This window comes from Nerophis ophidion, linkage group LG04 (genome assembly GCF_033978795.1).
Source record: "Nerophis ophidion isolate RoL-2023_Sa linkage group LG04, RoL_Noph_v1.0, whole genome shotgun sequence".
In the NCBI taxonomy this organism is placed as follows: domain Eukaryota; kingdom Metazoa; phylum Chordata; class Actinopteri; order Syngnathiformes; family Syngnathidae; genus Nerophis; species Nerophis ophidion.
Window position 1 is genome coordinate 8554325 of NC_084614.1, and position 27663 is coordinate 8581987.

A 27663-nucleotide genomic window follows, 5' to 3' on the forward strand; every position below is an offset into this window, starting at 1 on the left:
AGTACACAACTTGTTTTTTTTTTTGGATCACATACTAGTACACAACTTTTTTTTTATGGATCACATACTAGAACACAACTTGTTTGTTTTTATGGATCACATATTATTACACAACTTGTTTGTTTTTGTGGATCACATACTAGTACACAACTTGTTTGTTTTTGTGGATCACATACTAGTACACAACTTGTTTGTTTTTGTGGATCACATACTAGTACACAACTTGTGTTTGTTTTTATGGATCACATACTAGTACACAACTTTTGTTTGTTTTTATGGATCACATACTAGTACACAACTTGTGTTTGTTTTTATGGATCACATACTAGTACGCAACTTGTGTTTGGTTTTATGGATCACATACTAGTACACAACTTGCGTTTGGTTTTATGGATCACATATTATTACACAACTTGTGTTTGTTTTTATGGATCACATACTAGTACACAACTTCTTTGTTTTTATGGATCACATACTAGTACACAACTTCTTTCTTTTTATGGATCACATACTAGTACACAACTTGTTTTTTTTTATGGATCACATACTAGTACACAACTTTTTTTTTATGGATCACATACTAGAACACAACTTGTTTGTTTTTATGGATCACATATTATTACACAACTTGTTTGTTTTTGTAGATCACATACTAGTACACAACTTGTTTGTTCTTGTGGATCACATACTAGTACACAACTTGTTTGTTTTGATGGATCACATACTAGTACACAACTTGTGTTTGTTTTTATGGATCACATACTAGTACACATCTTGTGTTTGTTTTTATGGATCACATACTAGTACACAACTTGTGTTTGTTTTTGTGGATCACATACTAGTACACAACTTGTTTGTTTTTGTGGATCACATACTAGTACACAACTTGTTTGTTTTTATGGATCACATACTAGTACACAACTTTTGTTTGTTTTTATGGATCACATACTAGTACACAACTTGTGTTTGTTTTTATGGATCACATACTAGTACACAACTTTTGTTTGTTTTTATGGATCACATACTAGTACGCAACTTGTGTTTGGTTTTATGGATCACATACTAGTACACAACTTGCGTTTGGTTTTATGGATCACATATTATTACACAACTTGTGTTTGTTTTTATGGATCACATACTAGTACACAACTTCTTTGTTTTTATGGATCACATACTAGTACACAACTTGTTTTTTTTTATGGATCACATACTAGTACACAACTTTTTTTTTATGGATCACATACTAGAACACAACTTGTTTGTTTTTATGGATCACATATTATTACACAACTTGTTTGTTTTTGTGGATCACATACTAGTACACAACTTGTTTGTTTTTATGGATCACATACCAGTACACAACTTGTTTGTTTTTGTGGATCACATACCAGTACACAACTTGTTTGTTTTTATGGATCACATACTAGTACACAACTTGTTTCTTTTTATGGATCACATACTAGTACACAACTAGTTTGTTTTTGTGGATCACATACTAGTACACAACTTTTTTTTTTTATGGATCACATACTAGTACACAACTTGTTTGTTTTTATGTATCACATACTTGTACACAACTTGTTTGTTTTTGTGGATCACATACTAGTACACAACTTGTTTGTTTTTATGGATCACATACAAGTACACAACTTTTATGATGAGACCCCAGCACTTGGACAAACAGTAAATACGGTCATAGTACAGTAATACAGTCTTACTACATTAATACAGTCTTACTACAGTAATATTGTAATACTACAGTATTATTTGTAATATATATTTTCATCCATCTAAGACTTTGAACTGGTCGTCCAGGAAACGTCTTCCATCCGTGAGTCTGCTTCCTTCTCTGGTTGCCATGGCGCTGATGGGCCTGAAAGTATAGTTTTCTCTCAGAGGACTCCATGAAGACCCGTCCCTCGGACTTGTTCCTGGACCTGCTGGTCCGACAGCAGCCCCTCGGTGACGGTCAGCTCCTCCAGTTCGGTGGCGAAGCGCTCCGTGCTCTCCGCCGCCGACGTGTCCTTGGCGGCGCTGTAGCTCAGCGCCACGCTGTAGGCGGCGGCGGCGGGGGGGAGGGGCCTGTCCGAGCGCCGGCGGCCGCAGCGGCAGATCTTCCGGAAGGCGGCGCGGAACTTCTGCGACATGGCGTTGTAGATGAGCGGGTTGACGGCGCTGTTGAGGTAGACGCAGACGCGGCAGAAGAGCAGGAACCAGCTGTCCAGGTACGGGCGCTCCAGGAAGGAGTTGACCACCACCAGGGTGCGGTACGGAAGCCACAGGCCGGCGAACAGCACCACCACCACCGCCAACATCTTGGTCACCTGACACACACCAAGACAACATGCGCTCAGTAGTCCTCCACTTCTTTACTTCTGGTGTTCCTCAGGGCTCCACCTTAGGTCCTCTGCACTTCATCCTCGGGCACCACAATTCCCTTGCAGGGTCCTAAAGACACCCAGGTTCTGTCAGGGAGAGGATCTTTGACTCACTATTTCTGAAAAACCTTTTAGTGTCTATTACAGGTGTGTCCAAAGTGCGGCTCGGGGGCCACTTGTGGCACGCAGCTGGAGTTTGTTGGCCCGCAACGTGTCAAAAAAAAGTAGTAAAAATAAATAAAAAAATTAAAAAAAGATGACATTTAATGAGAAAAAAACTAAAAAATTTGATACGAAATTTTAAAAGGGTATGTTTACATGGGATTTTTTTTTTAAATTGCTACAAACAAACATTATATACTTAGTGCCAGTTTTGTGTTATGAAAAACTGTATTAGCATCAACATTTTAGCTCATTTTGATATTTTCATCTTACATTTTAACTGTTTTTTGTCGGACAACATGTTGCGGGCCAACAACACCCGGGCTTTGGTCCGCTAACAGTTCCCTGGCCACACTTTGGACACCCTTGACATTAAAAAAGTGAATATTCATGTGTGGGTAATTTCACATATTTAGTTGAATCTACTTTTGAAATTTTAGTTACAAAAAATAGTTTTAAAAAAGTCCTTATTTTGTGTCCAAAGTGCGGCTCGGGGGCCATTTGTGGGACGCAGCTGGAGTCTGTTGGCCCGCAACGTGCCGAAAAAAAGCAGTAAAAATGTAAAAAAAAGACGTCATGTAGTGAGAAAAAACTGAAAAATTTGATACGAAATTTTAAAAGTGTATGTTTACATGGGATTTTTTTTTTAAATTGCTACAAACAAACATTATATACTTAGTGCCAGCTTTGTGTTATGAAAAACTGTATTTGCATCAACATTTTAGCTCATTTTGATATTTTTGTCCTACATTTTAACTGTTGTTTTTTTTTTGTCCCACAACATGTTGCGGGCCAACAACACCCGGGCTTTGGTCCGCTAATAGTCCCCTGGCCACACTTTGGACACCCTTGACATTAAAAAAGTGAATATTCATATGTGGGGAATTTCACATATTTAGTAGAATCTACTTTTGAAATTTTAGTTACAAAAAATAGTTTTAAAAAAGTATTTATTTAGTGTCTATTACAGGTGTGTCCAAAGTGCGGCTCAGGGGCCACTTGTGGCACGCAGCTGGAGTCTGTTGGCCCGCAACGTGCCGAAAAAAAGCAGTAAAAATGTAAGAAAAAAGACGTCATGTAATGAGAAAAAAACTAAAAAATTTGATACGAAATTTTAAGTGTATGTTTACGCGGGATATCTAAAAAAAAATGCTACAAAGAAATATGACATACTTAGTGCCAGCTTTGTGTTATGAGAAACTGTATTAGCATCAACATTTTAGCTCATTTTGATATTTTCATCCTACATTTGAACTGTTTTTTGTCCCACAACGTGTTGCGGGCCAACAACACCCGGGCTTTGGTCCACTAATAGTCCCCCGGCCACACTTTGGACACCTTTGACATTAAAAAAGTGTGTATTCATGTGTGGGGAATTTCAAATATTTAGTAGAATGAATCTACTTTCAAGATTTTAGTTAAAAATTGTTTTTAAAAAAGTCCTTATTTAGTGTCTATTACAGGGGTGTCCAAAGTGCGGCTCAGGGGCCACTTGTGGCACGCAGCTGGAGTTTGTCAGCCCGCAATATGTCGAAAAAAAGCAGTAAAATGTAAGAAAAAAGACGTCATGTAATGAGAAAAAACTAAAAAAATTGATACGAAATTTTAAAAGTGTATGTTTACGTGGGATATCTAAAAAAAAAAAAAATGCTACAAACAAATATGATATACTTAGTGCCAGCTTTGTGTTTTGAAAAACTGTATTAGCATCAACATTTTAGCTCATTTTGATATTTTTGTCCTACATTTTAACTGTTTTTTTTGTGTCCCACAACATGTTGCGGGCCAACAACACCCGGGCTTTGGTCCACTAATAGTCCCCCGGCCACACTTTGGACACCCTTGACATTAAAAAAGTGGGTATTCATGTGTGGGGAATTTCAAATATTTAGTAGAATGAATCTACTTTTAAGATTTTAGTTAAAAATAGTTTTTAAAAAAGTCCTTATTCAGTGTCTATTACAGGGGTGTCCAAAGTGCGGCTCAGGGGCCACTTGTGGCACGCAGCTGGACTCTGTTGGCCCGCAACGTGTTGAAAAAAAGCAGTAAAAATGTAAGAAAAAAGACGTCATGTAGTCAGAAAAAAACTAAAAAATTTGATACGAAATTTTAAAAGTGTATGTTTACATGGGATTTTTTTTTTTTAATTGCTACAAACAAACATTATATACTTAGTGCCAGCTTTGTGTTATGAAAAACTGTATTTGCGTCAACATTTTAGCTAATTTTGATATTTTTGTCCTACATTTTAACTGTTTTTTTGTGCCACAACATGTTGCGGGCCAACAACACCCGGGCTTTGGTCCGCTAATAGTCCCCTGGCCACACTTTGGACACCCCTGACATTAAAAAAGTGAATATTCATATGTGGGGAATTTCACATATTTAGTAGAATCTACTTTTGAAATTTTAGTTACAAAAAATAGTTTTAAAAAAGTCTTTATTTAGTGTATATTACAGGGGTGTCCAATGTGCGGCTCAGGGGCCACTTGTGGGACGCAGCTGGAGTCTGTCGGCCCGCAACGTGCCGAAAAAAAAGCAGTAAAATGTAAGAAAAAAGACGTCATGTAATGAGAAAAAAACTAAAAAATTTGATACGAAATTTTAAAAGTGTATGTTTACGTGGGATATCTAAAAAAAAAAGCTACAAATAAATATGATATACTTAGTGCCAGCTTTGTGTTATGAAAAACTGTATTTGCATCAACATTTTAGCTCATTTTGATATTTTCATCCTATATTTTAACTGTTTTTTGTCGGACAACATGTTGCGGGCCAACAACACCCGGGCTTTGGTCCGCTAATAGCCCCCCGGCCACACTTTGGACACCCTTGACATTAAAAAAGTGGGTATTCATGTGTGGGGAATTTCAAATATTTAGTAGAATGAATCTACTTTTAAGATTTTAGTTAAAAATAGCTTTTAAAAAAGTCCTTATATAGTGTCTATTACAGGGGTGTCCAAAGTGCGGTTCAGGGGCCACTTGTGGCACGCAGCTGGAGTCTGTTGGCCCGCAACGTGTTGAAAAAAAAACAGTAAAAATGTAAGAAAAAAGACGTCATGTAGTCAGAAAAAAACTAAAAAATTTGATACGAAATTTTATAAGTGTATGTTTACGTGGGATTTTTTTTTTTAATTGCTACAAACAAACATTATATACTTAGTGCCGGCTTTGTGTTATGAAAAACTGTATTTGCATCAAAATTTTAGCTCATTTTGATATTTTTGTCCTACATTTTAACTGTTGTTTTTTTTTGTCCCACAACATGTTGCGGGCCAACAACACCCGGGATTTGGTCCGCTAATAGTCCCCTGGCCACACTTTGGACACCCCTGACATTAAAAAAGTGGGTATTCATGTGTGGGGAATTTCACATATTTACTAGAATCTACTTTTGAAATTTTAGTAACAAAAAATAGTTTAAAAAAAGTCCTTATTTAGTGTCTATTACAGGGGTGTCCAAAGTGCGGCTCGGGGGCCATTTGTGGCACGCAGCTGGCGTCTGTTGGCCCGCAACGTGCCGAAAAAAAGCAGTAAAAATGTAAGAAAAAAGACGTCATGTAATGAGAAAAAACTCGAAAATTTGATACGAAATTTTAAAAGTGTATGTTTGCGTGGGATATCTAAAAAAAAAAATGCTACAAACAAATATGACATACTTAGTGCCAGCTTTGTGTTATGAAAAACTGTATTAGCATCAACATTTTAGCTCATTTTGATATTTTCATCCTACATTTTAACTGTTTTTTGTCGGACAACATGTTGCGGGCCAACAACACCAGGGATTTGGTCCGCTAATAGTCCCCCGGCCACACTTTGGACACCCCTGACATTAAAAAAGTGGGTATTCATGTGTGGGGGATTTCAAATATTTAGTAGAATGAATCTACTTTTAAGATTTTAGTTAAAAATAGTTTTTAAAAAAGTCCTTATTTAGTGTCTATTACAGGTGTGTCCAAAGTGCGGCTCAGGGGCCACTTGTGGCACGCAGCTGGAGTCTGTTGGCCCGCAACGTGTTGAAAAAAAGCAGTAAAAATGTAAGAAAAAAGACGTCATGTAATGGGAAAAAACTCGAAAATTTGATACGAAATTTTAAAAGTGTATGTTTGCGTGGGATATCTAAAAAAAAAAATGCTACAAACAAATATGACATACTTAGTGCCAGCTTTGTGTTATGAAAAACTGTATTAGCATCAACATTTTAGCTCATTTTGATATTTTCATCCTACATTTTAACTGTTTTTTGTCGGACATCATGTTGCGGGCCAACAACACCAGGGATTTGGTCCGCTAATAGTCCCTTAGCCACACTTTGGACACCCCTGACATTAAAAAAGTGAATATTCATGTGCTGCAAAGTCTTGTCAACCAAGACAGCCCCACAGCATCCAGAGCCTTAAGGAACTCCGGGCGGATCTCGTCCACCCCTGGGGCCTTGCCACCGAGGAGCTTTTTAACTACCTCAGCGACCTCAGCCCCAGAAATAGGAGAGTCCACCACAGATTCCCCAGGCACTGCTTCCTCATAGGAAGACGTGTTGGTGGGATTGAGGAGGTCTTCGAAGTATTCCTTCCACCTATCCACAACATCCGCAGTCGAGGTCAGCAGAACACCATCCGCACCATACACGGTGTTGATAGTGCACTGCTTCCCCTTCCTGAGGCGGCGGACGGTGGTCCAGAATCGCTTCGAAGCCGTCCGGAAGTCGTTTTCCATGGCTTCCCCGAACTCTTCCCATGTCCGAGTTTTTGCCTCCGCGACCGCTGAAGCTGCACACCGCTTGGCCTGTCGGTACCTGTCCACTGCCTCCGGAGTCCTATGAGCCAAAAGGACCCGATAGGACTCCTTCTTCAGCTTGACGGCATCCCTCACCGCTGGTGTCCACCAAGGGGTTTTAGGATTGCCGCCCCGACAGGCACCAACTACCTTGCGGCCACAGCTCCGATCTGCCGCCTCGACAATAGAGGTGCGGAACATGGTCCACTCGGACTCAATGTCCAGCACCTCCCTCGTGACATGTTCAAAGTTCTTCCGGAGGTGGGAATTGAAACTTTGTCTGACAGGAGACTCTGCCAGACGTTCCCAGCAGACCCTCACAATGCGTTTGGGCCTCCCAGGTCTGTCCGGCATCCTCCCCCACCATCGCAGCCAACTCACCACCAGGTGGTGATCGGTAGAAAGCTCCGCCCCTCTCTTCACCCGAGTGTCCAAAACATGTGGCCGCAAATCCGATGACACAACTACAAAGTCGATCATGGAACTGCGACCTAGGGTATCCTGGTGCCAAGTGCACATATGGACACCCTTATGTTTGAACATGGTGTTTGTTATCGACAAACTGTGACGAGCACAAAAGTCCAATAACAAAACACCACTCGGGTTCAGATCCGGGCGGCCATTCTTCCCAATCACGCCTCTCCAGGTTTCACTGTCGTTGCCAACGTGAGCGTTGAAGTCTCCCAGTAGGACAAGGGAATCACCCGGGGGAGCACTTTCCAGTACTCCCTCGAGTGTTCCCAAAAAGGGTGGGTACTCTGAACTGCTGTTTGGTGCATAAGCACAAACAACAGTCAGGACCCGTCCCCCCACCCGAAGGCGGAGGGAGGCTACCCTTTCGTCCACCGGGTTGAACTCCAACGTACAGGCTTTGAGCCGGGGGGAAACAAGAATTGCCACCCCAGCCCGTCGCCTCTCACTGCCGGCAACGCCAGAGTGGAAGAGGGTCCAATCCCTCTCGAGAGAAGTGGTTCCAGAGCCCTTGCTGTGCGTCAAAGTGAGTCCAACTATATCCAGCCGGAATTTCTCGACTTCGCGCACTAGCTCAGGCTCCTTCCCCCCCAGTGACGTGACGTTCCACGTCCCAAGAGCTAGCTTCTGTAGCCGAGGATCGGACCGCCAAGTGCCCTGCCTTCGGCTGTCGCCCAGCTCACAATGCACCCGACCTCTATGGCCCCTGCTATGGGTGGTGAGCCCATTGGAGGGGTGACCCACGTTGCCTCTTCGGGCTGTGCCCGGCCGGGCCCCATGGGAACAGGCCCGGCCACCAGGCGCTCGCCATCGTGCCCCACCTCCGGGCCTGGCTCCAGAGGGGGGCCCCGGTGACCCGCGTCCGGGCGAGGGAAATCTGGGTCCATGGTTTTTCATCTTCATAAAGGTCTTCGAGCTGCTCTTTGTCTGATCCCTCACCTAGAACCTGTTTGCCTTGGGAGACCCTACCAGGGGGCTTTATGCCCCCGGACAACATAGCTCCTAGGATCATTGGGACACGCAAACTCCTCTACCACGATAAGGTTGCAGCTCAGAGACAAGACAAGACTTTGCAGCATCGCGTGGACATCGGGGGCGGTACCTCTGGATTGGCAGACCGGGGTGGTGGTTCCTCTCTTTAAGAAGGGGGACCGGAGGGTGTGTTCCAACTATCGTGGGATCACACTCCTCAGCCTTCCCGGTAAGGTTTATTCAGGTGTACTGGAGAGGAGGCTACGTCGGATAGTCGAACCTCGGATTCAGGAGGAACAGTGTGGTTTTCGTCCTGGTCGTGGAACTGTGGACCAGCTCTATACTCTCGGCAGGGTTCTTGAGGGTGCATGGGAGTTTGCCCAACCAGTCTACATGTGTTTTGTGGACTTGGAGAAGGCATTCGACCGTGTCCCTCGGGAAGTCCTGTGGGGAGTGCTCAGAGAGTATGGGGTATCGGACTGTCTTATTGTGGCGGTCCGTTCCCTGTATGATCAGTGTCAGAGCTTGGTTCGCATTGCCGGCAGTAAGTCGAACACATTTCCAGTGAGGGTTGGACTCCGCCAAGGCTGTCCTTTGTCACCGATTCTGTTCATAACTTTTATGGACAGAATTTCTAGGCGCAGTCAAGGCGTTGAGGGGTTCCGGTTTGGTAACCGCAGGATTAGGTCTCTGCTTTTTGCAGATGATGTGGTCCTGATGGCTTCATCTGACCGGGATCTTCAGCTCTCGCTGGATCGGTTCGCAGCCGAGTGTGAAGCGACCGGAATGAGAATCAGCACCTCCAAATCCGAGTCCATGGTTCTCGCCCGGAAAAGGGTGGAGTGCCATCTCCGGGTTGGGGAGGAGACCCTGCCCCAAGTGGAGGAGTTCAAGTACCTAGGAGTCTTGTTCACGAGTGAGGGAAGAGTGGATCGTGAGATCGACAGGCGGATCGGTGCGGCGTCTTCAGTAATGCGGACGTTGTATCGATCCGTTGTGGTGAAGAAGGAGCTGAGCCGGAAGGCAAAGCTCTCAATTTACCGGTCGATCTACGTTCCCATCCTCACCTATGGTCATGAGCTTTGGGTCATGACCGAAAGGATAAGATCACGGGTACAAGCGGCCGAAATGAGTTTCCTCCGCCGTGTGGCGGGGCTCTCCCTTAGAGATAGGGTGAGAAGCTCTGTCATCCGGGAGGAACTCAAAGTAAAGCCGCTGCTCCTCCACATCGAGAGGAGCCAGATGAGGTGGTTCGGGCATCTGGTCAGGATGCCACCTGAACGCCTCCCTAGGGAGGTGTTTAGGGCACGTCCAACCGGTAGGAGGCCACGGGGAAGATCCAGGACACGTTGGGAAGACTATGTCTCCCGGCTGGCCTGGGAACGCCTCGGGATCCCCCAGGAAGAGCTGGACGAAGTGGCTGGGGAGAGGGAAGTCTGGGTTTCCCTGCTTAGGCTGTTGCCCCCGCGACCCGACCTCGGATAAGCGGAAGATGATGGATGGATGGATGGAATATTCATGTGTGGGGAATTTCACATATTTAGTAGAATCTACTTTGGAAATTTTAGTTACAAAAAATAGTTTTAAATAAGTCCTTATATAGTGTCTATTACAGGGGTGTCCAATGTGCGGCTCAGGGGCCACTTGTGGCACGCAGCTGGAGTTTGTCAGCCCTCAACGTGTCGAAAAAAAACCAGTAAAAATGTAAGAAAAAAGACGTCATGTAGTCAGAAAAAAACTAAAAAATTTGATACGAAATTTTATAAGTGTATGTTTACGTGGGATTTTTAAAAAAAAAATTGCTACAAACAAACATTATATACTTAGTGCCGGCTTTGTGTTATGAAAAACTGTATTTGCATCAAAATTTTAGCTCATTTTGATATTTTTGTCCTACATTTTAACTGTTGTTTTTTATTGTCCCACAACATGTTGCGGGCCAACAACACCCGGTATTTGGTTCGCTAATAATTCCCTGGCCACACTTTGGACACCCTTGACATTAAAAAAGTGGGTATTCATGTGTGGGGGATTTCAAATATTTAGTAGAATTAATCTACTTTTAAGATTTTAGTTAAAAATAGTTTTTTAAAAAAGTCCTTATTCAGTGTCTATTACAGGGGTGTCCAAAGTGCGGCTCAGGGGCCACTTGTGGCACGCAGCTGGACTCTGTTGGCCCGCAACGTGTCGAAAAAAAACTGTAAAAATGTAAGAAAAAAGACGTCATGTAGTGAGAAAAAAACTAAAAAATTTGATACGAAATTTTAAAAGTGTATGTTTACATGGGATATCTAAAAAAAAAAATGCTACAAACAAATATGATATACTTAGTGCCAGCTTTGTGTTATGAAAAACTGTATTAGCATCAACATTTTAGCCCATTTTGGTATTTTCATCCTATATTTTAACTGTTTTTTGTCGGACATCATGTTGCGGGCCAACAACACCCGGGCTTTGGTCCGCTAATAGTCCCCTGGCCACACTTTGGACACCCCTGACATTAAAAAAGTGAATATTCATGTGTGGGGAATTTCACATATTTAGTAGAATCTACTTTGGAAATTTTTGTTACAAGAAATTGTTTTGAAAAAGTCCTTATTTAGTGTCTATTACAGGGGTGTCCAATGTGCGGCTCAGGGGCCACTTGTGGCACGCAGCTGGAGTTTGTCAGCCCGCAACATGTCGAAAAAAAGCAGTAAAATGTAAGAAAAAAGACGTCACATAATGAGAAAAAACTAAAAAATTTGATACGAAATTTTAAAAGTGTATGTTTACGTGGGATATCTAAAAAAAAAAAAAATGCTACAAACAAACATTATATACTTAGTGCCAGCTTTGTGTTATGAGAAACTGTATTAGCATCAACATTGTAGCTCATTTTGAAATTTTCTTCCTATATTTTAACTGTTTTTTTGTCCCACAACTTGTTGCGGGCCAGCAACACCCGAGATTTGGTCCGCAGCTGGAGTTTGTTGGCCCGCAACGTCTCGAAAAAAAGCAGTAAAAATGTTTAAAAAAACGACGTCATGTAAATAGAAACAATTTAAAAATTTGATAGAAAATGGATGGATGGATATGAAATTTTAAAAGTGTATGTTTACGTGGGATATTTTTTTAAAAATGCTACAAACCAAAATTATATACTTGGTGCCAGCTTTGTGAATGAAAAACTGTATTAGCATCAACATTTTAGCTCATTTAGATATTTTCGTCCTACATTTTAACTGTTTTTTTGTCCCACAAGTTGTGGGCCAACAACACCCGAGATTTGGTCCGCAACTGTACATGAAACAAAAACTTCTATGTAGGTCTCACTTAGACCTACATTTAGATGATTGATATCCTTCGGCAAAAATCAACAGGAAGTTAAAAATTAACCCTTCAAAATAAAAGTTTTGTAAAAACCCGTCACCTTTTTCAAACGTAAACTCCGCCGAGTGCGTTTGTCATTTCGGCTTCAAACTCGCACAGAAGAGAGATTGAACCCTTTTGATTAAAACTATCCAACAAAGTTTTGATTACTGCTCCGGTTTTGATTTTAAGCACCTTCAAAGAACCCCTGCGCAGTTTCCTAAAAAATGTCATTTTTGCCTCTTTGAGCTGTAATTTGACCCCCTTAAAATGCTTCAAAGTGCAAGTTAAAGCTCTACTATGCAAAGCGAAAGCCATTTATCAACAACATCCAGAAACGCCAATCTGTATTATGACCCTCTTAACATGCTTAAAAACTCACCAAATTTTACACACACATCAGGACTGGCGAAAATTGCCATCTAATAAAAAACCAAACCCCAAAAGTCAGAATTGCGCTCCAGCGCCCCCTAGGAAAAAAACCCAGACAAAACTGCTTGTAACTTCTGTTAGGAATGTCGTAGAGACATGAAACAAAGACCTTTATGTAGGTCTGACTTAGACCAGGGCTTGGCAGCGGCCAAAGGCGGACCCGACCGACGCTGCTTGCAGCTTTAATTAAAATTGTATTTAATATGCCATTGATGTTTTTTGAAAGTTGATTTTGCACTATTAAGTTATATAAGCGTTGCTCGTTCCATAGGGATCAATAAAGTACTTTCTATTCTATCAATAAAGTACTTTCTATTCTATTCTGTTTTATTGTATTCTATTTTTGCTTTCTCTTGCCACATCCACGACTTGGGGTTTATCAGGTGTTGGCACGTGCACCTGGGGATAGGTTGATTGGCAACACTAAAATGGTCCCTAGTGTGTGAATGTGAGTGTGAATGTTGTCTGTCTATCTGTGTTGGCCCTGCGATGAGGTGGCGACTTGTCCAGGGTGTACCCTGCCTTCTGCCCGATTGTAGCTGAGATAGGCGCCAGCGCCCCCTGCAACCCCGAAAGGGAATAAGCGGTAGAAAAATGGATGGATTATTTGAAACTGGATTTTGCATGTCACTAAAGTTATATAAGCCTTGCTTGTTCAATATTTAATCAATCAATCAATCAATGTTTACTTATATAGCCCTAAATCACTAGTGTCTCAAAGGGCTGCACAAACCACTACGACATCCTCGGTAGGCCCACATAAGGGCAAGGAAAACTCACACCCAGTGGGACGTCGGTGACAATGATGACTATGAGAACCTTGGAGAGGAGGAAAGCCATGGATGTCGAGCGGGTCTAACATGATACTGTGAAAGTTCAATCCATAATGGATCCAACACAGTCGCGAGAGTCCCGTTCACAGCGGAGCCAGCAGGAAACCATCCCAAGCGGAGGCGGATCAGCAGCGCAGAGATGTCCCCAGCCGATACACAGGCGAGCAGTACATGGCCACCGGATCGGACCGGACCCCCTCCACAAGGGAGAGTGGGACATAGAAGAAAAAGAAAAGAAACGGCAGATCAACTGGTCTAAAAAGGGAGTCTATTTAAAGGCTAGCGTATACAAATGAGTTTTAAGGTGAGACTTAAATGCTTCTACTGAGGTGGCATCTCGAACTGTTACCGGGAGGGCATTCCAGAGTACTGGAGCCCGAAATGAAAACGCTCTATAGCCCGCAGACTTTTTTTGGGTTTTGGGAATCACTAATAAGCCGGAGTCCTTTGAAGGCAGATTTCTTGCCGGGACATATGGTACAATACAACCGGCAAGATAGGATGGAGCTAGACCGTGTAGTATTTTATACGTAAGTAGGTAAAGTCACAGGAAGCCAGTACAGGCGTAATGTGATCAAACTTTCTTGTTCTTGTCAGAAGTCTAGCAGCCGCATTTTGTACCAACTGTAATCTTTTAATGTTAGACATGCGTCTTTAATGCAAAACTTGTTTGGGTCCCTATTAAAAGGTTCATTTGTTCAGTTTTACATTTTGGCCCACTCCGTATTTGAGTTCGACACCCCTGGTGTAGTCTATCAACCTCATGTCTGTTTTTGATTTTCAAAATAAAACGATAGCTTTGGTATAAATTAGACTTTTCGTTAGGTGTGAAAAGTGGAGGGTTTTTTTTAACAACAAATGATGAGGTGGCGACATGTCCAGGGTGTACCCCGCCTTCCGCCCGATTGTAGCTGAGATAGGCGCCAGCGCCCCACGCGACCCCAAAAGGGAATAAGCGGTAGAAAATGGATGGATGGATGGATGATGAGGTGGCGATTTGTCCAGGGTGTACCCCGCCTTCCGCCCGATTGTAGCTGAGATAGGCGCCAGCGACCCCAAAAGGGAATAAGCGGTAGAAAATGGATGGATGGATGGGTTAGGTGTAAAAAGTGGAGGTTTTTTTTAACATCAAATGATGAGGTGGTGACTTGTCCAGGGTGTACCCCGCCTTCCGCCCGATTGTAGCTGAGATAGGCGCCAGCGCCCCCCGCGACCCCAAAAGAGAATAAGCGGTAGAAAATGGATGGATGATGAGGTGGTGACTTGTCCAGGGTGTACCCCGCCTTCCGCCCGATTGTAGCTGAGATAGGCGCCAGCGCCCCCCGCGACCCTAAAAGAGAATAAGCGGTAGAAATGGATGGATGGATGGGTTAGGTGTAAAAAGTGGAGGTTTTTTTTAACATCAAATGATGAGGTGGCGACTTGTCCAGGGTGTACCCCGCCTTCCGCCCGATTGTAGCTGAGATAGGCGCCAGCGCCCCGCGCGACCCCTAAAGGGAATAAGCGGTAGAAAATGGATGGAAGGATGGGTTAGGTGTAAAAAGTGGAGGTTTTTTTTAACATCAAATGATGAGGTGGCGACTTGTCCAGGGTGTACCCCGCCTTCCGCCCGATTGTAGCTGAGATAGGCGCCAGCGCCCCCCGCGATCCCAAAAGGGAATAAGCGGTAGAAAATGGATGGATGGATGGATGATGAGGTGGCGATTTGTCCAGGGTGTACCCCGCCTTCCGCCCGATTGTAGCTGAGATAGGCGCCAGCGACCCCAAAAGGGAATAAGCGGTAGAAAATGGATGGATGGATGGGTTAGGTGTAAAAAGTGGAGGTTTTTTTTAACATCAAATGATGAGGTGGCGACTTGTCCAGGGTGTACCCCGCCTTCCGCCCGATAGTAGCTGAGATAGGCGCCAGCGCCCCCCGCGACCCCTAAAGGGAATAAGCGGTAGAAAATGGATGGATGGATGGATGATGAGGTGGCGATTTGTCCAGGGTGTACCCCGCCTTCCGCCCGATTGTAGCTGAGATAGGCGCCAGCGACCCCAAAAGGGAATAAGCGGTAGAAAATGGATGGATGGATGGGTTAGGTGTAAAAAGTGGAGGTTTTTTTTAACATCAAATGATGAGGTGGTGACTTGTCCAGGGTGTACCCCGCCTTCCGCCCGATTGTAGCTGAGATAGGCGCCAGCGCCCCCCGCGACCCCAAAAGAGAATAAGCGGTAGAAAATGGATGGATGATGAGGTGGTGACTTGTCCAGGGTGTACCCCGCCTTCCGCCCGATTGTAGCTGAGATAGGCGCCAGCGCCCCCCGCGACCCCAAAAGAGAATAAGCGGTAGAAAATGGATGGATGATGAGGTGGTGACTTGTCCAGGGTGTACCCCGCCTTCCGCCCGATTGTAGCTGAGATAGGCGCCAGCGCCCCCCGCGACCCCAAAAGAGAATAAGCGGTAGAAATGGATGGATGGATGGGTTAGGTGTAAAAAGTGGAGGTTTTTTTTAACATCAAATGATGAGGTGGCGACTTGTCCAGGGTGTACCCCGCCTTCCGCCCGATTGTAGCTGAGATAGGCGCCAGCGCCCCCCGCAACCCCTAAAGGGAATAAGCGGTAGAAAATGGATGGAAGGATGGGTTAGGTGTAAAAAGTGGAGGTTTTTTTTAACATCAAATGATGAGGTGGCGACTTTTCCAGGGTGTACCCCGCCTTCCGCCCGATTGTAGCTGAGATAGGCGCCAGCGCCCCCCGCGACCCCAAAAGGGAATAAGCGGTAGAAAATGGATGGATGGATGGGTTAGGTGTAAAAAGTGGAGGTTTTTTTTAACATCAAATGATGAAGTGGCGACTTGTCCAGGGTGTACCCCGCCTTCCGCCCGATTGTAGCTGAGATAGGCGCCAGCGCCCCCCGCGACCCCAAAAGGGAATAAGCGGTAGAAAAATGGATGGATGGATGGGTTAGGTGTAAAAAGTGGAGTTTTTTTTAACATCAAATGATGAGGTGGCGACTTGTCCAGGGTGTACCCTGCCTTCCGCCCGATTGTAGCTGAGATAGGCGCCAGCGCCCCCCGCGACCCCAAAAGGGAATAAGCGGTAGCAAATGGATGGATGGATGATTTAGGTGTAAAAAGTGGAGTTTTTTTTTAACATCAAATGATGAGGTGGCGACTTGTCCAGGGTGTACCCGCCTTCCGCCCGATTGTAGCTGAGATAGGCGCCAGCGACCCCAAAAGGGAATAAGCGGTAGAAAATGGATGGATGGATGGATGATGAGGTGGCGACTTGTCCAGGGTGTTCCCCGCCTTCCGCCCGATTGTAGCTGAGATAGGCGCCAGCGACCCCAAAAGGGAATAAGCGGTAGAAAAATGGATGGATGGATGGGTTAGGTGTAAAAAGTGGAGGTTTTTTTTAACATCAAATGAGGAGGTGGCGACTTGTCCAGGGTGTACCCCGCCTTCCGCCCGATTGTAGCTGAGATAGGCGCCAGCGACCCCAAAAGGGAATAAGCGGTAGAAATGGATGGATGGATGGATGATAAGGTGGCGACTTGTCCAGGGTGTACCCCGCCTTCCGCCCGATTGTAACTGAGATAGGCGCCAGCGCCCCCCGCAACCCCAAAAGGGAATAAGCGGTAGGAAATGGATGGATGGTTGGATGATGAGGTGGCGACTTGTCCAGGCTGTACCCCGCCTTCCGCCCGACTGTAGCTGAGATAGGCGCCAGCGACCCCAAAAGGGAATAAGCGGTAGAAAAATGGATGGATGGATGGGTTAGGTGTAAAAAGTGGAGGTTTTTTTTAACATCAAATGATGAGGTGGCGACTTGTCCAGGGTGTACCCCGCCTTCCGCCCGATTGTAGCTGAGATAGGCGCCAGCGACCCCAAAAGGGAATAAGCGGTAGAAAATGGATGGATGGATGGGTTAGGTGTAAAAAGTGGAGTTTTTTTTTAACATCAAATGATGAGGTGGCGACTTGTCCAGGGTGTTCCCCGCCTTCCGCCCGATTGTAGCTGAGATAAGCGCCAGCGACCCCAAAAGGGAATAAGCAGTAGAAAATGGATGGATGGATGGGTTAGGTGTAAAAAGTGGAGGTTTTTTTTCACATCAAATGATGAGGTGGCGACTTGTCCAGGGTGTACCCCGCCTTCCGCCCGATTGTAGCTGAGATAGGCGCCAGCGCCCCGCGCGACCCCACAAGGGAATAAGCGGTAGAAAATGGATGGATGGATGGATGATGAGGTGGTGACTTGTCCAGGGTGTACCCCGCCTTCCGCCCGATTGTAGCTGAGATAGGCGCCAGCGCCCCGCGCGACCCCTAAAGGGAATAAGCGGTAGAAAATGGATGGAAGGATGGGTTAGGTGTAAAAAGTGGAGGTTTTTTTTAACATCAAATGATGAGGTGGCGACTTGTCCAGGGTGTACCCCGCCTTCCGCCCGATTGTAGCTGAGATAGGCGCCAGCGCCCCCCGCGACCCCTAAAGGGAATAAGCGGTAGAAAATGGATGGAAGGATGGGTTAGGTGTAAAAAGTGGAGGTTTTTTTTAACATCAAATGATGAGGTGGCGACTTTTCCAGGGTGTACCCCGCCTTCCGCCCGATTGTAGCTGAGATAGGCGCCAGCGCCCCCCGCAACCCCAAAAGGGAATAAGCGGTAGAAAATGGATGGATGGATGGGTTAGGTGTAAAAAGTGGAGTTTTTTTTTAACATCAAATGATGAGGTGGCGACTTGTCCAGGGTGTACCCTGCCTTCCGCCCGATTGTAGCTGAGATAGGCGCCAGCGCCCCCCGCAACCCCAAAAGGGAATAAGCGGTAGAAAATGGATGGATGGATGATTTAGGTGTAAAAAGTGGAGTTTTTTTTTTAACATCAAATCATGAGGTGGCGACCTGTCCAGGGTGTACCCCGCCTTCCGCCCGATTGTAGCTGAGATAGGCGCCAGCGACCCCAAAAGGGAATAGGCGGTAGAAAATGGATGGATGGATGGATGATGAGATGGCGACTTGTCCAGGGTGTTCCCCGCCTTCCGCCCGATTGTAGCTGAGATAGGCGCCAGCGACCCCAAAAGGGAATAAGCGGTAGAAAATGGATGGATGGATGGGTTAGGTGTAAAAAGTGGAGTTTTTTTTTAACATCAAATGATGAGGTGGCGACTTGTCCAGGGTGTTCCCCACCTTCCGCCCGATTGTAGCTGAGATAAGCGCCAGCGACCCCAAAAGGGAATAAGCGGTAGAAAATGGATGGATGGATGGGTTAGGTGTAAAAAGTGGAGGTTTTTTTTCACATCAAATGATGAGGTGGCGACTTGTCCAGGGTGTACCCCGCCTTCCGCCCGATTGTAGCTGAGATAGGCGCCAGCGCCCCCCGCCACCCCAAAAGGGAATAAGCGGTAGAAAATGGATGGATGTTAGTTTTTTTGCTGTCCCTAATGTTGTGTCCGAGAAAGGGGCGCACCTGTCTCCTGGACGCCGCCGTGGAGCTGGAGTTCCTGCAGCCGCAGTTCTTCTGCTTCTTCCCCCCGGCGTCGTGGTGGTGGTGGCGGCAGCAGCAGCCCTGGGCGTCGGCGGGCAGCGGGTTGAGGAAGAGGATGCGGCCGATGAGGCCGTAGAGCACGGCGGAGAGCAGCAGCGGCAGCGCGAAGAAGACGCCGAAGTCGAAGAAGTAGACGGGCAGGTAGAGCCTGCGCGGCACGCGGTAGCCGCAGGTGGCCACGGTGGCGTTGTCGTAGACCAGCAGCTGCAGGTCGGCCAGGAAGAACCACATGACGCAGTAGACCGAGGTCAGGCTCCAGAGCAGCGCGATGATCCTCTTGGCGCGGGCCGGCGTGCAGAGCCGCTGCGCCCGCATGGGGTGGCAGATGGCGATGTAGCGCTCCACCGTGAAGGCGGCGATGGAGCAGGACGAGGCGTTGATGCCCAGGTACTGCAGGTAGGTGATGAGCAGGCAGCCCGGACGCCCCAGCACCCAGGAGCCCAGCGCGCCGTCCGCCGCCGTGGGCAAGCCCGCCGCCGTCAGCACCATCAGGTCGGCGGCGGCCAGGCTGACCAGGTAGCAGTTGGTGGGTGTGCGCATGTGCCGGGTGCTCAGCACCACCAGCACCACCATGCCGTTGCCCACCGCGCCCGCCGCGCAGATCAGCAGCAGCACCGCCGTGCTCACCACCTTGTACGGCAGGCTGTGCTCCGTCCACACGCCCAGGGTCTCGTTGGCCTCCGCCGTCGACGCCATCTCCTCCTCCGCCTCGACGCGCCGGACGGTTTTTACGCGCGGCTCCGGCGACGCATCGGCGAGATCCTCGAACCGGCGGCGGAAGGAGAGTGTGCGTAAAAAGTCCGCCGCCTGGCCGCCGCTGAAGGACGTCACCGACGTCATCTGCCACACTTCCGGCGGCGCATATTTGGCGCGCGCGTCGTTTACGCTGCCCGCCCACGCGGGTTTTGCGCTTCTTCGGGAAAAGGGTGGCTTTTATTTTGGAGGGTCAACATACTGGAAACTGCAAAGGCGACCATTTTTGCAATGTATTATTTGTAAAATGACTGCATTAAAACGGGGGCCATTTTGCGAGTTAGTTTGTTAGGAGTTTGATCTAACTAACTAACTCATTTGCACAGTTCCAAAGACACAACTTTGTTCGATAAATCCAACTAACTCGTAACGCCTCTAAAAAGTCGAAGTCTTAGAACAAGCTTTTTAACTAATTAACCAACCAACTCATTTGCACAGTCCCCGTTTGACTGACTACTAGCTACCCATCTAACTAACTAACTCATGTGCACAGTTCCAAAGAAACAGGTTTATTCGATAAATCCAACTAACTCGTAACGCCTCTAAAAAGTCAAAGTCTTAGAACAAGCTTTTTAACTAATTAACCAACCAACTCATTTGCACAGTCCCCGTTTGACTGACTACTAACTACCCAACTAACTAACCAAATAACTAACTCATTTGCACAGTTCCAAAGAAACAGGTTCGTTCAATAAATCCAACTAACTCGTAACGCCTCTAAAAAGTTGAAATCATGGAAAAAGTTTTTTTAACTAATTAACCAACCAACCAACTAATTCGCACAGTCCCCCTTTAACTAACTAACTCACTAACTAACCAACCAACTAACTAAGTCATTTGCACAGTTCCAAAGAAACAGCTCTATTCAATAAACCTAACCAACTCCTGACTAGCTCTCAACTAACGCCTCTAAAAAGTTGAAGTCTTTGAACAGTCTTTTTAAACTAATCAACCAACCAACTCTTTTGCACAGTCCCCGTTTGACTAACTAACTAACTAACTAACTAACTAACTAAATCACTAACTAACTCATTTGCACAGTTCCAAAGAAACAGCTTTGTTCAATAAACCTAACTAACTCCTGACTAACTCTCAACTGACGCCTCTAAAAAGTTGAAGTCTTTGAACAGTCTTTTTAAACTAATCAACCAACCAACTCTTTTACACAGTCCCCGTTTGACTAACTAACTAACTAACTCACTAACTAACCAACTAACTAACTCAGTTGCACGGTTCCAAAGAAACAGCTTTGTTCAATAAACCTAACCAACTCCTGACTAACTCTCAACTAACGCCTCTAAAAAGTTGAAGTCTTTGAACAGTCTTTTTAAACCAATCAACCAACCAACTCTTTTGCACAGTCCCCGTTTGACTAACTAACTAACTAACTAACTCACTCACTAACTAACCAACTAACTAACTCATTTTCAAAGTTCCAAAGAAACAGCTTTGTTCAATAAACCTAACTAACTCCTGACAAATTCTCAACTAACGCCTCTAAAAAGTTGAAGTCTTTGAACAGTCTTTTTAAACTAATCAACCAACCAACTCTTTTGCACAGTCCCCGTTTGACTAACTAACTAACTGACTCACTAACTAACCAACTAGCTAACTCATTTGCACAGTTCCAAAGAAACAGCTTTGTTCAATAAACCTAACTAACTCCTGACTAACTCTCAACTAACGCCTCTAAAAAGTTGAAGTCTTTGAACAGTCTTTTTAAACTAATCAACCAACCAACGCTTTTGCACAGTCCCCGTTTGACTAACTAACTAACTAACTCACTAACTAACCAACTAACTAACTCATTTGCAAAGTTCCAAAGAAATAGCTTTGTTCAATAAACCTAACTAACTCCTGACTAACTCTCAACTAACGCCTCTAAAAAGTTGAAGTCTTTGAACAATCTTTTTAAACTAATCAACCAACCAACTCTTTTGCACAGTCCCCATTTGACTAACTAACTAACTAACTAACTAACTAACTAACCAACTAACTAACTCATGTGCACAGTTCCAAAGAAACAGCTATATTCAATGAACCTAACTAACTCCTGACTAACTCTCAACTGACGCCTCTAAAAAGTTGAAGTCTTTGAACAGTCTTTTTAAACTAATCAACCAACCAACTCTTTTGCACAGTCCCCGTTTGACTAACTAACTAACTAACTCACTAACTATCCAACTAACTAACTCAGTTGCACGGTTCCAAAGAAACAGCTTCGTTCAATAAACCTAACCAACTCCTGACTAACTCTCAACTAACGCCTCTAAAAAGTTGAAGTCTTTGAACAGTCTTTTGAAACTAATCGACCAACCAACTCATTTGCACAGTCCCCGTTTGACTAACTAAATAATTAACCAACTAACTAACTCAGTTGCACGGTTCCAAAGAAACAGCTCTATTCAATAAACCTAACCAACTCCTGACTAGCTCTCAACTAACGCCTCTAAAAAGTTGAAGTCTTTGAACAGTCTTTTTAAACTAATCAACCAACCAACTCTTTTGCACAGTCCCCGTTTGACTAACTAACTAACTAACTAACTAAATCACTAACTAACTCATTTGCACAGTTCCAAAGAAACAGCTTTGTTCAATAAACCTAACTAACTCCTGACTAACTCTCAACTGACGCCTCTAAAAAGTTGAAGTCTTTGAACAGTCTTTTTAAACTAATCAACCAACCAACTCTTTTACACAGTCCCCGTTTGACTAACTAACTAACTAACTCACTAACTAACCAACTAACTAACTCAGTTGCACGGTTCCAAAGAAACAGCTTTGTTCAATAAACCTAACCAACTCCTGACTAACTCTCAACTAACGCCTCTAAAAAGTTGAAGTCTTTGAACAGTCTTTTTAAACCAATCAACCAACCAACTCTTTTGCACAGTCCCCGTTTGACTAACTAACTAACTAACTAACTCACTCACTAACTAACCAACTAACTAACTCATTTTCAAAGTTCCAAAGAAACAGCTTTGTTCAATAAACCTAACTAACTCCTGACAAATTCTCAACTAACGCCTCTAAAAAGTTGAAGTCTTTGAACAGTCTTTTTAAACTAATCAACCAACCAACTCTTTTGCACAGTCCCCGTTTGACTAACTAACTAACTGACTCACTAACTAACCAACTAGCTAACTCATTTGCACAGTTCCAAAGAAACAGCTTTGTTCAATAAACCTAACTAACTCCTGACTAACTCTCAACTAACGCCTCTAAAAAGTTGAAGTCTTTGAACAGTCTTTTTAAACTAATCAACCAACCAACGCTTTTGCACAGTCCCCGTTTGACTAACTAACTAACTAACTCACTAACTAACCAACTAACTAACTCATTTGCAAAGTTCCAAAGAAATAGCTTTGTTCAATAAACCTAACTAACTCCTGACTAACTCTCAACTAACGCCTCTAAAAAGTTGAAGTCTTTGAACAATCTTTTTAAACTAATCAACCAACCAACTCTTTTGCACAGTCCCCATTTGACTAACTAACTAACTAACTAACTAACTAACTAACCAACTAACTAACTCATGTGCACAGTTCCAAAGAAACAGCTATATTCAATGAACCTAACTAACTCCTGACTAACTCTCAACTGACGCCTCTAAAAAGTTGAAGTCTTTGAACAGTCTTTTTAAACTAATCAACCAACCAACTCTTTTGCACAGTCCCCGTTTGACTAACTAACTAACTAACTCACTAACTATCCAACTAACTAACTCAGTTGCACGGTTCCAAAGAAACAGCTTCGTTCAATAAACCTAACCAACTCCTGACTAACTCTCAACTAACGCCTCTAAAAAGTTGAAGTCTTTGAACAGTCTTTTGAAACTAATCGACCAACCAACTCATTTGCACAGTCCCCGTTTGACTAACTAAATAATTAACCAACTAACTAACTCAGTTGCACGGTTCCAAAGAAACAGCTTTGTTCAATAAACCTAACTAACTCCTGACAAACTCTCAACTAACGCCTCTAAAAAGTTGAAGTCTTTGAACAGTCTTTTTAAACTAATCAACCAACCAACGCTTTTGCACAGTCCCTGTTTGACTAACTAACTAACTAACTCACTAACTAACCAACTCAGTTGCACGGTTAAAAAACTTAAAAACTGACATATTTAACAATATGGACCAAAAAAGAAATGTAAAACAAACTATTTTCTATCCTTTTCCATAGACAATTGCAAAAAAAAACATCAGTAGAAGAGGACGCAAAAATGTAAGTGACCTCTTTCTCCCGCTTGTCAGGGAGCGTGTGCGCACACAAAATGAAGAATGTACATCATCACGCATGACGTTATTGTGCATCTCAACGCATCTTGAGGAGAACATCAGTAGAAGAGGACAACAAAAAACAACAACTTGCATCTTTTTTTTTTTTTTTTGTGGTACGTTGGCAGACATGTTTTATCGTACTTATTCACCAAAATATGGTGATTTCGGGATGAAATCAAAGCACCATTCCAGGGATCGATACGGGTACCAATTTTTAGTACTTTTGTGTGTGTTAATAAATAAGAATCGTTTAATACGTTTTTGTTATTTTAATGTAACATTTAAATCATAACTGCTGTCCTATTCTTATCCTTCCATCCATTTCCTACTGCTTGTCCCTCACAGGGGTGGGGATATTTAGTTCTATCATCACATTCCTGGGTCTCGTTTGCAACGCAGTGGCACTTCCGGGACATTAGATGGCAGCGCTGTCCAACCACAAAGTAGCCTTTTTTCCACCAATCTGTGTGATGTTTCGCCCTACAATGTGTTTGTACTGTAAGTAGCGCTCGTGACACCTCACGTGCGCAATTGCCGCATTCGTCTTAGTGGTCGTCGTATGTCGGGAATTTGGAGGCGTCGACATGGCAACTGCTAACGGTAGCATGTGGATGGCAAATCCAATGTAAATTAGCATTAAGCTAGCACCTTTTCTTATGTTTTGACTTGAATCGCTGGGTGGCACTGAGGGAATTCGGTCAATGCCGATAAAAATACAGAATTGGGTACCTATCAATAAAAGTGGGCGGTGCTAAATGTGCTTAAGGGTTTTAGTGTCATGATCCTTTGCCATGACCCGGGTAACGGATCATGACATTTAGTCCAAAATCAGGTTTATTGGAGCTGAACTTATCATTTTCAGGGTTTTTTCTTTGCCGTTTGCGTCCAATCCGTGTTGTGCACGACCGCCTTAGAATGAACAAAGACTGAGCAGCTGTTGTTGTCTTTTTTTGGCGTGCTTTATCACGCCGTCCCTGCGCCGCCGTCTCATCTGTGGCCGCCGTCCACGAGCGGAGGCGGGAGACGCTCCTCCACACCAACTGTGCACGCTCGTCAGGCATGACGTCTCCGGCTTGTCCTTCCTTGGACATGACCACACCGCCAAGAACCTGTCGGCCAGTTCCAAGGCGAGTCTTTGGCCTTCGTTAATCTCATTAAACACTTCTTTCTTCCGGGACTAGGTACTTGTCAGTTGTACTCAGACCCCGGAGTCAGCGAAAGAGTTCTACTGCCATCTAGTGGGCGAGGACGTGTAGCACTCTGCCTTTGGGATGGCAGAACAGAACAAGGACCGGAAATAGACCAAACAGATATTGGCACCTCCCCTTTATCTTGAAAGTGTCCTCCCAGATTCTTTAGTTCCAACCCAGCGGGCACAAAGACATTGAAGCAACGTTGAGGACTTGTTGGAATAGGTCCTGACGTTGAACAACACAAATATAACGTTGAAAAAATATGCTTTTTGACGACGTTTAATCAATATCAGGTTGTGACGTTGATTTAACATTGAAATTTGGTCATTTCCCAACCAAAATTCTACTATGGGACAGGCCATCGTTAAATTAAAGGACAAACCATATAAAATTCTGCCCCCCGGCCTTGATTTTGACACCGTGAGGTCAAAGGGTCAAAGGAAAGTAAATGACTCAAAAAAAAAACAGATGGACAATTCAAAACTGTCATGCACCTTTTGCATGAATTAAAAAAAGTCAATCAATCAATCAATCAATCAATGTTTATTTATATAGCCCCAAATCACAAATGTCTCAAAGGACTGCACAAACCATTACGACTACGACATCCTCGGAAGAACCCACAAAAGGGCAAGGAAAATTCACATCCAGTGGGACGCCAGTGACAATGCTGACTATGAGAAACCTTGGAGAGGACCTCAGAAGTGGGCAACCCCCCGCCCCCCCTCTAGGGGACCGAAAGCAATGGATGTCGAACGGGTCTAACATGATACTGTGAAAGTTCAATCCATAGTGGCTCCAACACAGCCGCGAGAGTTCAGGTCAAAGCGGATCCAAGACAGCAGCGAGAGTCCCGTCCACAGGAAACCATCTCAAGCGGAGGCGGATCGGCAGCGTAGAGATGTCCCCAACCCATACACAGGCGAGCGGTCCATCCTGGGTCTCGACTCTGCACAGCCAGTACTTCATCCATGGTCATCGGACCGGGGGACATAGGAGAAAAAAAAGAAGCGGCAGATCAACTTGTCTAAAAAGGAGGTCTATTTAAAGGCTATAGTATACAGATGAGTTTTAAGGTGAGACTTAAATGCTTCTACTGAGGTAGCATCTCAAACTGTTACCGGGAGGGCATTCCAGAGTACTGGAGCCCGAACGGAAAACGCTCTATAGCCCGCAGACTTTTTTTGGGCTCTATGTCCCGGCAGATTTCTTGCCGGGACATATGGTACAATACAATCGGCAAGATAGGCTGGAGCTAGACTGTGTAGTATTTTATACGTAAGTAGTAAAACCTTAAAGTCACATCTTAAGTGCACAGGAAGCCAGTGCAGGTGAGCCAGTATAGGTATATATGTATGTATATATGTATATAAAGGTATATACAGTATAGGTATATATGTATGTATATATGTATATAAAGTCATGTACAGTATAGGTATATATGATCAAACTTTCTTGTTCTTGTCAAAAGTCTAGCAGCCGCATTTTGTACCAACTGTAATCTTTTAATGCTAGACATGGGGAGACCCGAAAATAATACGTTACAGTAATCGAGACGAGGCGTAACAAACGCATGGATAATGATCTCGGCGTCTTTAGTGGACAAAATGGAGCGAATTTTAGCGATATTACGGAGATGAAAGAAGGCCGTTTTAGTAATGCTTTTAATGTGTGACTCAAAGGAGAGAGTTGGGTCGAAGATAATACCCAGATTCTTTACTGAGTCACCTTGTTTTATTATTTGGTTGTCAAATGTTAGAGTTGTATTATTAAATAGAGGTCGGTGTCTAGCAGGACCGATAATCAGCATTTCCGTTTTTTTGGTGTTAAGTTGCAAAAAGTTAGCGGACATCCATTGTTTAATTTCATTAAGACACGCCTCCAGCTGACTACAGTCCGGCGTGTTGGTCAGCTTTAGGGCCATGTAGAGTTGGGTGTCATCAGCATAACAGTGAAAGCTAACACCGTATTTGCGTATGATGTCACCTAGCGGCAGCATGTAGATGCTGAAGAGTACAGGGCCAACGACCGAACCCTGGGGAACTCCACATGTTACCTTAACATAGTCCGAGGTCACATTGTTATGGGAGACACACTGCATCCTATCAGTAAGATGAGAGTTAAACCAAGACAGGGCTAAGTCTGACATACCAATTTGTGTTTTGATACGCTCTAATAAAATATTATGATCGACAGTATCGAAAGCAGCGCTAAGATCGAGGAGCAGCAACATAGATGACGCATCAGAATCCATCGTTAGCAATAGATCATTATTTATTTTTGCGAGGGCTGTCTCCGTAGAGTGATTTGCCCTAAACCGGATTGAAAGGTTTCACATAGATTGTTAAACGCTAAGTGTTCATTTAGCTGCTCTGCAACAATTTTTTCGAGGATTTTCGAAATAAAGGGAAGGTGAGACACCGGTCGGTAGTTTACCATGAGGTCAGGATCGAGGTTAGGTCTTTTAAGGAGAGGATGAATAACCGCTTTTTTGAATGCTAGGGGAAAAAGTAAACAAGACGCAATAAACGGGCAA

At 44.3% G+C, this 27663-nt stretch overlaps 1 protein-coding gene across 1 annotated transcript; it reads right to left on the reverse strand.

Annotated features, from left to right (window-relative positions):
* Positions 1-1777: 1777 nt before the first annotated feature.
* On the reverse strand, positions 1778-19660 carry trhrb (thyrotropin-releasing hormone receptor b). The gene is made up of 2 exons (XM_061896943.1): positions 18821-19660; positions 1778-2324 (listed from the first exon to the last, which is right to left on the reverse strand). The coding sequence occupies exons 1-2, from the start codon at positions 19592-19594 to the stop codon at positions 1893-1895; spliced, it is 1206 nt and encodes a 401-aa protein (XP_061752927.1). The 5' UTR covers positions 19595-19660; the 3' UTR covers positions 1778-1892.
* Positions 19661-27663: the final 8003 nt, after the last annotated feature.